Source organism: Populus trichocarpa, chromosome 6, assembly GCF_000002775.5.
Source record: "Populus trichocarpa isolate Nisqually-1 chromosome 6, P.trichocarpa_v4.1, whole genome shotgun sequence".
Classification (NCBI taxonomy): domain Eukaryota; kingdom Viridiplantae; phylum Streptophyta; class Magnoliopsida; order Malpighiales; family Salicaceae; genus Populus; species Populus trichocarpa.
In genome coordinates this window covers 7,157,974-7,170,176 of record NC_037290.2, presented here as the reverse complement: position 1 = coordinate 7,170,176, position 12,203 = coordinate 7,157,974, and the positions used below count along the sequence as shown (strand labels likewise).

The 12,203-nt window shown below is 36.5% G+C and overlaps 2 protein-coding genes across 2 annotated transcripts; one reads left to right on the top strand and one right to left on the bottom strand.

Annotated features, from left to right (window-relative positions):
- The first annotated feature begins 2,956 nt into the window (after positions 1-2,956).
- On the top strand, positions 2,957-4,809 carry LOC7454974 (uncharacterized). Its single transcript, XM_002309069.4, has 3 exons — positions 2,957-3,178; positions 3,315-3,641; positions 4,391-4,809. Exons 1-3 carry the CDS (start codon positions 3,115-3,117, stop codon positions 4,534-4,536), a joined length of 537 nt encoding a protein of 178 aa, XP_002309105.2. The 5' UTR covers positions 2,957-3,114; the 3' UTR covers positions 4,537-4,809.
- A 2,702-nt stretch (positions 4,810-7,511) lies between these two features.
- On the bottom strand, positions 7,512-11,081 carry LOC7454973 (laccase-7). The gene is made up of 5 exons (XM_002308160.3): positions 10,892-11,081; positions 10,124-10,275; positions 9,281-9,525; positions 9,041-9,169; positions 7,512-8,867 (listed from the first exon to the last, which is right to left on the bottom strand). The coding sequence occupies exons 1-5, from the start codon at positions 10,979-10,981 to the stop codon at positions 7,795-7,797; spliced, it is 1,689 nt and encodes a 562-aa protein (XP_002308196.1). The 5' UTR covers positions 10,982-11,081; the 3' UTR covers positions 7,512-7,794.
- Between the last annotated feature and the right edge of the window lie 1,122 nt (positions 11,082-12,203).

Below are 12,203 nucleotides of genomic sequence, written 5' to 3'. Positions count from 1 at the left end.
GAGCTGTCAAGCAGAAAGGCGCAGAAGCTCCAAACATAGAAATTGAGGTGGAGGATTGCGAGGAGTATACCACAACTTTCTCTTTCTATGTAGTCAGTGGCAGTAATCTCTCCCATAATACACATGGTGGTAGAGAATTTTGGAGCCACTTTGAAGCATCTCAGCTGAAGGAGGATGCGACCGCCCCATGACAACGGGCGAAGACACCTTAGAGAAGGTGTGAGGGCCTTGATATGAGCGCAAGATCAGACCGCCCCATGACAACGGGCGAAGACGCCTTAGAGAAGGTGTGAGGGCCGCGATAGGAGCCCCATTTCAGACCGCCGCATGATGACGAACGGAGACACCTAAGGAGAAGGTGTGTGGGCCACGATATGAGCCCAGTTCAGAACGCCCCAAAGCTAAAATGATGGCTGGATATAAGTGGACAGGTGTATAGCCAATGAAGTGGCTATGATGAGTATGGAGACAAATGCAGGATTGACTTTCATGGATATTGCCCCATGCTAAAGATCAATGAGCTAGAAGACATTTGCCTTGGACAATAAGTGGGTGACTTATGGAGCATTAAGACGCGGCTGCTATGAAAGAGCAGAGGGCATGCGCAGGTTCCGGGAACGAGTTGACTCTTGTCAAGGTGGTGAGCTCGGTGATGGCATTGTAATACTTAGAGTATGAAGACAGATATGGATCAACCTTTAATGGGCTGCCCCCATGGTTAAAGGTGGAGAGCTACCTGGACTCTTACGACTAAGAGCGAGAGACTCACGAAGAAGTAAGGCGTGGTTCCTAGGGTGGAACAGAGGGCAGGCGCAACTCCTGGATGAGTAGACTCTTGGAAGAGTGGTGAGCTTGTGATCACATTGAAATACTAAATGACTGTCGCACTTGGAAATATTTGTTTGAGGGGGTGTTGCAAGCCTTGGTGTAAGGCTTGAAAAATCATTCCGGACCGAGCATGGTTGATACGCTCGAAGGAATGTTGTGTTGAAGACGCTCTCAGAATGGTAAGCTTGGAAGACCTGCAGAATGCAAGCTTGTACTGAAAAAGCAAGAGGACAATTGCCCACATAAATGGCAAAGGGGGTGATTGTTAGGATATTGCCATTTAGTGGCAATACCCCACCACTAAGCAAGTGGTTGCTCCATTAATGCCACAAATGGTGCCATGCTTTAAGGCTATTGGCCCCTCCATGTTGACCATGAAATGCCTATAAAGGAGGCTTATATTTGAGAGAAAAGAGTGAGAGAACGTGAGTGTGTGCAAGAGAGTGGAGAGAAAGAGAGCTGCAATGGCAGCAGCCTTGCTGCCATTGCAGCAGCTACAAGTGCAGCAAGAGAGTTGATGAGTTGAGTAGAGTGGATGTAATCCTCCTCCTTTACATGTATTTTTGTATCCTTTCTCTAATCTCTAATAATATAGATTCTCTCCCGTGGATGTAGGCAATTTGTCGAACCACGTTAAATATTGTGTCAGTGTGCTTAAGCCTCCATTGAGCAAGTATCAGTACACCCCCGGTCCGCGCATGGGGGAGCCGGAATCCCCAACAAATCTCACTCATAGATCATCCTGTTTCTGAAGATGATCTGACGCTATACATCCTCCATGGTCTGGGGGGCTGGTTTTCGTGAAATCTGTTGAAAACAAATTCCAATAAAAAAATCAAGTCAATTTATTCGAGGCAATAAAAAAATATTCTTCAATTCATGCATAATTTCCTCCTAGAAAAAATCAAGTTAACAATTTTGTTTTTCTAATTAGATGTAACCGATGAAGTGTGATAAATATAGAGTAAATTTGATAATTTTTTTTTTTTTTTTTTTGTTGCAAAGGCTAATTTTCTGAATGTTAGATAGACGGATTTCTTGTATTTTTATGAGAGCTACACTTTCTAGAGTTAGTAAAAAGAAAAAGCAGTTTTTTTTTAAATTTATTTTGAATCATGGTAAGTTCTAGAACATTAATAATTAACACAATGATTTGATGATCTCAAAGCCATTCTCTTTTGAACTTTGGAGTAAAAGACTCTGTGTTTTATGGTCAGACGTTACGTAAGAGGAACTCCATGGCTGCTACTACAAGGATGGATTAGCTTTCAATTCAACCATAGCCGCCTTCGAAGAAGACTGCTGCTTTTCTTTGAAGCTCGCTATCACCATTGGATGATTGACATGTTTCATCTTGGACGTGACCGACGGACCAAAATAGCATCACCAAGGCAGGACATGCACGCATCATTTTCTCTTAAATTGTTGGCAAGTCAATTTTTCCTGTCTTTTATTTATTTAATTTTATAGAGGGTAGTTAATTCCCATGCCCGCTAATCATCCTCTGTTCAGGCTTGAGCCGTATTGTGATCCAGGTCAAGCAAAATTTATAATTACTGCTGGCCTCAAATCTGGAAATTGTTCACTTAACAAAATTTGCTGTTAATTTCCTCGTTCCCCCGCTGTTCAACCCGCCATAATTAGTTAGTTCACTTTAAATAATAATAATAACAATAATAACCCCATTTCGTTCATGATTAATAGAGAATGGTGTCGGTTAAAAAGTCACCGGTTCTAGTGTTTCTTGGAGGCGAAGGAGTTGAAGAGCCGCAGAGTCAATACAAATTGGGTAATTTGACATGGTAGACTATAAGAAACTTCTGCATGGTTAGAAAGTCAACCGAACAGACATCCAAACACGTTGTTCTTAGTTTTCCACATCTGAATTTGGACGCACAAGAAACAAGAACAGAGTACTTTATGCCTATATGGAGTAATAAATTAAGGAAAAACCTGCTATGCAAATAAAAACAGCAAATGAGAGCTCTGCCTCATGGGCTGCACGGAAAATATCAATTTAACGCGTTCCAAAAATAGGTTTACGCGTCCTTTTCATAGACAAGTACGAGTATTACAAGCAAAGAACAACCTCAATGCCTGTTTACATTCTCTATATAAGCCATTCATACCGTTTGCCTTTTTTTATAAATTCGTTCCCCTGTATTCACTCTCCCCCCCTCAAAAAACCCTCTTCAATTCTTCATTGTCCTGTCAGTTAAGCAATCATCATCCCAGGAAAAATCCCTATCAATCAACCTTACCGCAATAACATCTTGTATCTTATCAATGGCTTCCTTCAAACTCCCATTGGTTCTCTTTCTCTCTTCTCTATTCCTCCAAGCAGCTTTAGGTAATTATATATACTACATTATGCGCACTTTATATATATTACATTATGCACACACTAGGTAACATTCTTGCTTGTTAATTCGTTGATTTTTTTTTTCTTTGAGTTTTCTTGATGATGGTCGGTTTTTAATTGGCAGCCGAAATTGTATGCGAGGAATTGCCAAATGATATTTGTGCTTTTACCGTCTCATCGTCCGGCAAGAGGTGCTTGTTGGAGACATATGCAAAACAAAATGGTGCCGTTGAGTACCAGTGCAGGACATCCGAGGTGGTTGTTGAGAAAATGGCAGATTACATTGAGACCGATGCTTGTGTCAAGGCTTGTGGGGTTGATAGGAACTCGGTTGGCATTTCCTCTGATGCACTCCTTGAGCCTCAGTTCACCGGCAAGCTTTGCTCGCCTGCCTGTTACCAGAACTGCCCCAACATTGTAGACCTTTATTTCAATTTGGCTGCTGGAGAAGGTATGATCTTACGATACGTGCATGTGTTTATTCGGAGAATTTTGTTTCTTCAATTCCTTTTTCAAAGGAATATTATTTGCTCATGATTAAAAACAAAAGGAATAATGTTAAATACTGGTCTGGGGTTTTGAAACGTAAAATTGGTGAATGCCATGTTCAATTCTTGGTTGCGGCTATCCATTTTGTTTTTGAATTTCCTTTCTTTTTCCTTTTTTTTTTTCATTTATTTGGGTCTCTTTTCGCATCTGAGGTCAGATTTGATAGCAATAAGCATACATATTTTTAGAAAATCAAAATCCGCCTTGGTTTCTTCGAAAATCCGGCCTGTTTGATTATTTCTTACCTTACAATTAAATATCGTTCTGTGGGATGCATAAAATAAGACCAGGTCAAAAGGACAAACCATTGATGGTTATGACATTTCATCTCTCAGAATAGCTGTGGAGCAGAATGTTATCTTGGGCTTAATTAAATTTACAGTAACGTCTTCCTATGTCTCATATTCGAAATTCCTTTCCCTTTTGTGCATAAGGTTGTGCATAAGGGATATATATTAGAGTACTTGTTCATGTTCTTGTTTGATCTTTCCTTTTCAACTAACTAAAGCATTTTGGTGGTTTGCTTACTTCACCTTTAATCAAAGAATTATCCTTCCTTGTGTAAAGCCAAGGAACTCTTAATTTTATTACAGCATCCATCAATATTCTCCCCAATGGCTATTTTTTCATAATGTCTTTTGACACGTGCAGGTGCATTTTTGCCTGACCTCTGTGATGCTGCCCGCTATAACCCTCACCGTTCCATGATTCAGCTTATGAGCTCCGGCGCAGCCCCTGGACCTGTTGCTTCTGAAACCGCATCTTTGATCGCTGCCCCTGCCCCTGCTCCCATGTAATCAAAACATATATTTGGTGTCTTCAAGATAATTTTCTGTGAAGACTAGTTTATATTGAATGAGAAATTATTTATATTATATATCTAGTGAATTAGAAAGACTACGAGGAATTCAACGCGACATATACTGGTCTTCAGGGCTGCAATTTGATTGTATTCTGTTTTTTGAGGATTATTTTATGCGATTATGCCATTGAGTTTTGCGGACAGATAATTTGTGTTCCTTTCTTTATTTGATGAATAAATAAAATTGATCCAATCTTTATCTAATAAACCCAGTGCAATTGGAGCATATCTTCATCTTTCATGAAACATAGCATGAACCAGGAACAAAGTGTGGAGACAGATATCATATCATTAACACTTTGGCACGTATCGAAAGTCTAAAGAAGTGATTTAATTGGACTTGAACTATTATGGAGAGAGGTAGCATAAGAAATTTCGAACACAAAGCACAAATCAATTCAACGTAAATCACTGCTGCACTAGACGATTCCCTAAACATGCACCTAATTAAGAGCCAGTTTAGTGAAATCCCAAAGAAGCTCAACCGTGAGGTCTCGTATTGCTCAAAGGTCGGAGTCGCCAAGAAATCATCAGGTTCCACTACGACATAGGGATGAACGGACTTATGTTGCTGTGGCTAACACTCTAGAACGTGCAGAAATTGAAGAGGTAAGAACAATGGTATATGGGATCAAGGAGGAAGATGTTGAATGGCTTAAGCAAAGTTTGGTTGGTGTTTTTTCTTTTAATATGGATTATGTTGCCATTAAACCAAAGCTACGTACTGCGAAGTGGAATGGAATTGATTGACTTTAGATTATTGGGAGCATCTCAAGCAGTTTTAATAACTTATATGATTCTATGATGACGGCTTTTAAGTCAGATGAATTTGACTGGGGACTATTTTTCGATGAACTCAGGCCATGGAAATGCTCATATAGGGCTTTTGATAAATTTGCATGGGTTACTATCTCTGGCTTACCTTTGGCAGCATATAGTAAGGATTGTATATCCTCCATTTTAGCAGCTCAAGGAAAGGATATTGGTTATGATTTGGGCAGTGTTAGCTACAGTTCCATATCTGGAGTTCGTGTTCTGCTTGCTACATCTTCTTAATGTGTTCATTGAATGACAGAGTTTGTAAACTTGTTAAAACATTATATGATTTATACAAGTTTCTAAACAATAACATGAAAAATTAACAAAGTTATGTTATTAAATAGTTTAAAATAAATGAAGTAGATAAATGTTATATCATTGAATGTTTTTAGGTTGATAACATGCTATTATAGACACGATCATCACATAATCAAATCTACTAATTATCCCTATTTTATTAATAAATTTTTTTAAAATAACAATATCACTGTTAAATCACCAATTGATATAAATGTATATATATCTAAAAATAAAAGTATAAAAATAAACCAATTAAAATATCATTGAATATTTAAAAGCTTATTGTACTTTATGAATTGTATAAGGCTTGATATTGTTTATTCAGTTAGCAAACAGAGTAAATTTACTAGTAATTAAAGTATGAGAGATTGTTTTGAATAATTGTACAAGATTACCATTTAAATTAACTATTTTAAATTTTATGATTCAATTTTGATATGATGATTTTATTCAAATCCAATAATGTCAATTAACTTCTTAAATTTATTATTAAATTTTTATATTTTATTGCCAAAGAAGTAAAAATTGGTATGAATTGCAAATAGACGACGAGATCCCATAATGGATTCAATCAAAATCAAAATGTACAAATATTTTATATGATGTGTAACAATTGTGCTAGTTACACGTGTACAAGTGAATCCTTTATCTTCTCCAGATTTATTTTTAAATATTTGAGGACTTAATATATATAAATTTAGCATTTCTAAATTTATTTTTAGCGGAAAAGCCCACTGGGCCCAAATGAAAGGACAAACCAATTAAAAATAAATAAAAAAATTGCTCGATGCAAATCCAGCTAAAACTCCCCGGCTACTACTAATTAAAGTATAAGATAAATAGCCCTCCGAATCTGCGTGAGATCATGTGGATGCCAAAATAGACAGCTCAACATATTCAAACCACGGCTTATAGTACCTTTCAATTATTATTATTATTTTTTACTATAAATAAGTTGGATGGCTCCCATTATATATTCATCCCTTTTTTTTAAGAGAGAAGTGTATATAATAACCTATTTAAAGTGCATTCAGTTTTATTTACGCCTGAGTTTTTTTCCTTTTTGGTTAATGAAATTTGAGTCAAAATAAATTTAATTATAATTATAAATTTTGCTTAAAGAAAAAAATTTGAATTATCAAATTTGTAAGTAATTTATAGATTAAATTCAAGATTAATTAGTTCCAGCAGTAAATATTTAGAAAACCCAACTTGAATTAATAAATTTGATTAATGAATTAATAAAACATGACAAACGTACTATGCCCCAGTATACATAAATAATTGCTTGAAAAATAATTGATTAGTGAATTCTTGTTCTCTCTCTTTGAAGTACAATTTTAAAATTTGCCCTTAAAAAGTCACTTATTTTTTCGTTAATTTCCTTAAATTAATTTCAAGCACAATTCAAGCCATTGCAAGGACAATTAAATCTGTTCTAATCGTTGGCTTAACTAATCATTAAACTTTTTGGAAAAGGATTATCATTTATTTTATTTTATTTTATGTTTGAAAAGTGTTTTTTTAAATAATTTTTAATATTTTTTTACTTTAAATTATTTTTTTATGCGTTTTTAGATATTTTAATGTATTAATATTAAAAATAAAATTTAAAAAATAAAAAATATTATTTTAAAATTAAACTAAAAAAATAATATATTTCTAAATAAAAAAAATACTTTAAAAATAAATCAATACACCAACAACAGTAACAAAATCCAAATGTATCTAAAGTTGAACTAAAAAACCTACCTGGTATCTGGTTGTCATGAAAGAGAGAGGTCTCCGAGATTATTTAATGATAAGAATCATAAATTTTTCAAGGTATCAATATATGCGTGTACAACACTTGAACAATAAAAAAATAAAACAGCTAAATCACTATATGTATCTGTTCATGGTAAACAAATCTTGCACAAACATCAAACAAAGTTTGCAAAATAAAATTATCATTATGACATTCAATTAAAGAATTTGAACTCGGTGGCACACGCCTGCTTGTAATAACAGAGCATCAACTTTCTTTGCTGCAGTGAAAGAGTCGAAAATGAGTTGTAAGAATGTTGAACAGCTACTAACATTGAGGCAGATCAGCTGGAGGTGGCGGCAAAGTAGAGTCTTCCGTCGGTCCATTCTTAACGACGAAAGCTGTAGCTAATCCCCAGGGCAAGTGCACATCTAGATGACAGTGCATGAACCACACACCTGGATTATTGGCTGTGAATCTTATGACTGCCCATCCTCCCACTGGAACACCAATGGTGTTACGTGATTGTGGATTGACGAGATTGAACTTCTTAGGGTCTTTAACGGGATCATAGTTTCCAAACCCTTGAGCCAACACATGGAAATTGAAACCGTGAAGATGCATGGGATGATTCTCCACGGCAAGAATAGCTGTGTTCTGTAACACCATCTCCACCGTGGAATTATACTTCAACACCTTCACGCTTGTTGATTTAGGTGTAATTAACAGGGATGGATTTAGGGCGTTGATGCTGGCGTTGGTGTAGTCAAATTTTATTGGAGGGGTATCAGGGAAATCAGGAGTGTAGATTCCGCTTACATTGAAAAAGAAGGCTTGCAGCATGGACAAAGTTGTAGGACTCACAAATGAGAAATTGTTCATGCTAGCAGAGAGTCGCGTCCCATTTGAACACGTTGGGCAAATTGAGAGCCCCAAGCCCATTGTCACAAACATGTGCTCATCAATCTGACGTGGGACTGGGACCCAATGAGGCCCACCAGCCAGGCCAGTAATGTTGGTGAAAAACTTATGAGCAGTTGGGGTGTCATTGAAGGCAGGCATTAGAGGCATTATGGGAGTTGCTGATGTGGGTGCTCCTTCGTAGACAACAATTCCTCTAGTCGTCGTGTTATCAAATGGCGCACCAGCAGCACTAGAATATGCGTTTGCAGCCATGTAATAAGATCCCACTTCCTGGTCTGCTGCGAGGAGAACGTCCACGGTCTGGCCGGGGCCGATGACAACAACGCCAGTGACGTAGGGCACCGTGTACCCGGCATCAACAGCAACAACTTTCATATTATGATTGGCTATCTTGAAAAAGAGCTCATTATTGAGTGCAGCGTTGATTATTCGGAGGAGATAAGTCTTTCCTTTCTGTACCTTAAGCTTGAATATTCCTGGGATTGCACGGGCAAAATAAACCATGAACATAATAAGAGCAATTAAAATGAAAATAAATGTGTCACCATTAATATGCTTGGACATTTCATCTTCTAGACGGACCAGTAATATTTATACCATGAATACCGATGATGACTGAGGATGATGATGGCATAATATTATTACTTACTGTTTTGAGAGCAAGGGTAGAGATCCCCGGGGAGTCCATTAATGGTGAAGGCATCCGAAGTGTTAGGCGCTGCACCACTGGCTAGAGCCTGGTTTTCGACATCAACAACATTAGCATTCCACCACTCTCCTGCAATCATATATATAAACATATTTTAAATACCACGCATTGTCATTAATCTTAAATTCATAATAGTTGGAGCATTAATCATGTGACTTTAAATTAAAAATCAAGGGTTACCAAATAAAATGGGAACTTCTTTGTCGGGTTTTGGGAAAGGGTAAGGGTGGCCGGATCTTGGACGGATAATGAGTGCCCCATAAACTGTTGCTCGGAGCCAACTGACATGAGCATGCCACCATAGAGTACCTTCTTGCTTGAGGAGTTTAAATTGGTAGGTATATTTACCTCCAGGCGGTATTGGACATTGAGTTACCATATTAGGTCCATCCGCCCAGGCACTAAGTAATTGAAACACTCCATGCCTGCATAAAAACAAAAAAAGTTCAATAATTAGCCACTAATAATTTATCGAATAATGATAAATTTAAAAGATATAATAATGATATTTATAGAACCCAATCTAATAATTTTTTTTAATCATGATTATATATATTAGCCTGGACGGTAGTTGAAGAATAACTTTCTCAAGTTTTCAATTAGAGTTTTTTAGTGGATAACATGAAGACAAATTTGATATTTTGTCCTCATAGTATCGTTGATCTAAAGAAAAGAATGACATCTCTGAGAAGAGTTAAAAACAGAGCAAAGAGTGACTGATAGAGAGACCAATTTAACAAGAGGTAACGTTATTTTATACAGCCAAGGAGCACGCAGGGTTGTTCTCCCCAGAAGATCTTGTATTCGAGCCTTTCTTTATAATAATAATGAAAAAAAAATTATTTTATACATTATAATAAGTCATGCCAGAATTATTAAATTGCCGATTAATTTCTTGGGAAAATTCCTAGCTGGGTACGATTTCTGACAGAAAATCAATGTGTTTATTTTCTGATCCACTCACTTCTAGCTTCTTATGTAATTAACCAAGGATTTACTATTACCAAAAAACCATGGATTTACCAGTGAAGTGTCATGTTGTAGGGTGACTTGTTAAAAACGTGGACTTTAAGGGTGTCGCCCTCTTGAACGCGAAGTGTTGGGCCTGGTAGGCTTCCATTCACTGCAGTCACCACTTGCTCAGTGCACAGCCGACGAACTGTAAGGTTTTTCACCTAAAACATTCACAACAAAACCCATCATTTTGCAATTAAGGTTTAAGAAAAGTAGAAAATCGTTTTGCCTATATATATATATAGCAGACTTATGTACTAGCTAGAATATGCAAACTTGGTCAGTCCAGAAGAGATGAAAAACTTTTCCCAGTAGATTATTTAAATTATGGGCAGAACTGTGTTGGAAGTGTATTGAGTTGCCGACACCCATGTTTCCTTCCAAGTTAGTAGGCATCTCGAGCTCGAGCCTTTTGTAACGAAAGAAAAGAGTTTACTGAATCTTGGGACGTCGCAGAATCAAATCTTTTTCCTTGGATCCTTTTCATTCAAAGTGTGAACATGATTTTGATCTCAGGAGCTCAAGATGAAACAAAAGCGTATGGCTAATTTGATGAATGTAATTTTTCCTATGTCAAAACTCTAGGTTAACTTCGTAGGAGGATATAATAAACCGGCTTACCATCCTATCCTCACCCCTGATATTTCTAATAATGACCAAAAACCCTAATGCAACCTTTGCATGGCATAATTTATCAAGACGGGAACCTATAAGGACCATTCCACAAAAAGTGTTAGTACTAATGTAAGATAGAAGAGCTTAAAGTCAAAGAATTACATAGAATGAGTGTTCCACAATTGCAGCAGAAGCCACTGAAGAAGCTAGAAGAACCAGAGCACATGTTAACCAAAACAGAAGACGTAACATGTTTGAAGAGAGAAGAGTACTGCTATGAATGAATGGAGAGAAGCTCTAATTTATAAAAAAGTGGCTTTAGCAAATGTTTGTTGGTGCAATTTCGATATCTCAACACACACATATTTATAGAAGAAACATACAAGTTTAGATGGTCATAGCCTCCACACGATTGCGTGCTTAGGCACTTAATTTCTTCTATGGAGTTTTTCAAGTGACTTGAAGTAGAAAAACTCAACGGGTTAGCAAAAACTTCGTTTTCTAATAGATTAAGTTAGGCCATCTAAATATTAAATATACATAAAGAAAGTGCAAGTGTTAAGAATCTTGATTGCTCAAGCAAACCAACATTTTCGGCATTTGTGCTGTGGTCGCGAATTTATTTAAAAAAAAAAAACAATTTCCTAATTCTATATATTCCCTTGCCAAAACATAACGATTATAGAACAAGTATTTTCCATTTCATGATTAGTTAAGGACTATGAATATAGTTAAAAAGAACCCGGTAGTCAAATGACAACTAGAGTTGGCAATCTGTCATCTCGATCGAGTGTCAAACAAGCGCTTAAAGGAGACCTTTCCCATCTTCAATTACGTCTGTTTTATAAAAATCGAATTAAAAAAATGAAGGCGTGATGGAGCTGCTAGAGAAAATAATACTCAAAGAAAATGAGCAGAGGCAGGCCAGGTTGGAATTTTATTTCCTTGAAAACCAATCTAGTGATTAAGTGTCTCTAAAAATATCAAACAAATTAAGTAGCAAACCATTGAATCGAGTACTGAGGGGGAAAACAACTCATGAATTCCAATTTTAATCACAGATTATTCGAACCTTTCGTTACTCCCCATTTGGATGCCGAAGGGAGACGGTGCAATATATAATTATGCTAGGAACGAGGGGGCCTGGCCCCCAGCTGGTTTTTTTTTTATAACCTAGCTTAAAAATACTTGTTAATTAGTAAAACAAATAATTGATAAAAAATAAAAATAAAATAAAAAACATAGTCACCCAACTCTCTCTCTTTACGCGCTCCATGCCAAAAATTATTTGCCCCTCCCTCTCTTTCATCAAAATTAAGAAGGTAATCCAAACTCAAAAACTATATATTATTTTTTCTTGTTTTCATTGTCTTTTGTTGATTTTGTATTGTTTTATTGGTATTCTATTTTGTTTTTATATTTGGATGGGTTATCATTAATTTTTAATTTGATTGAGTTTTTGTGAATTTGAGTG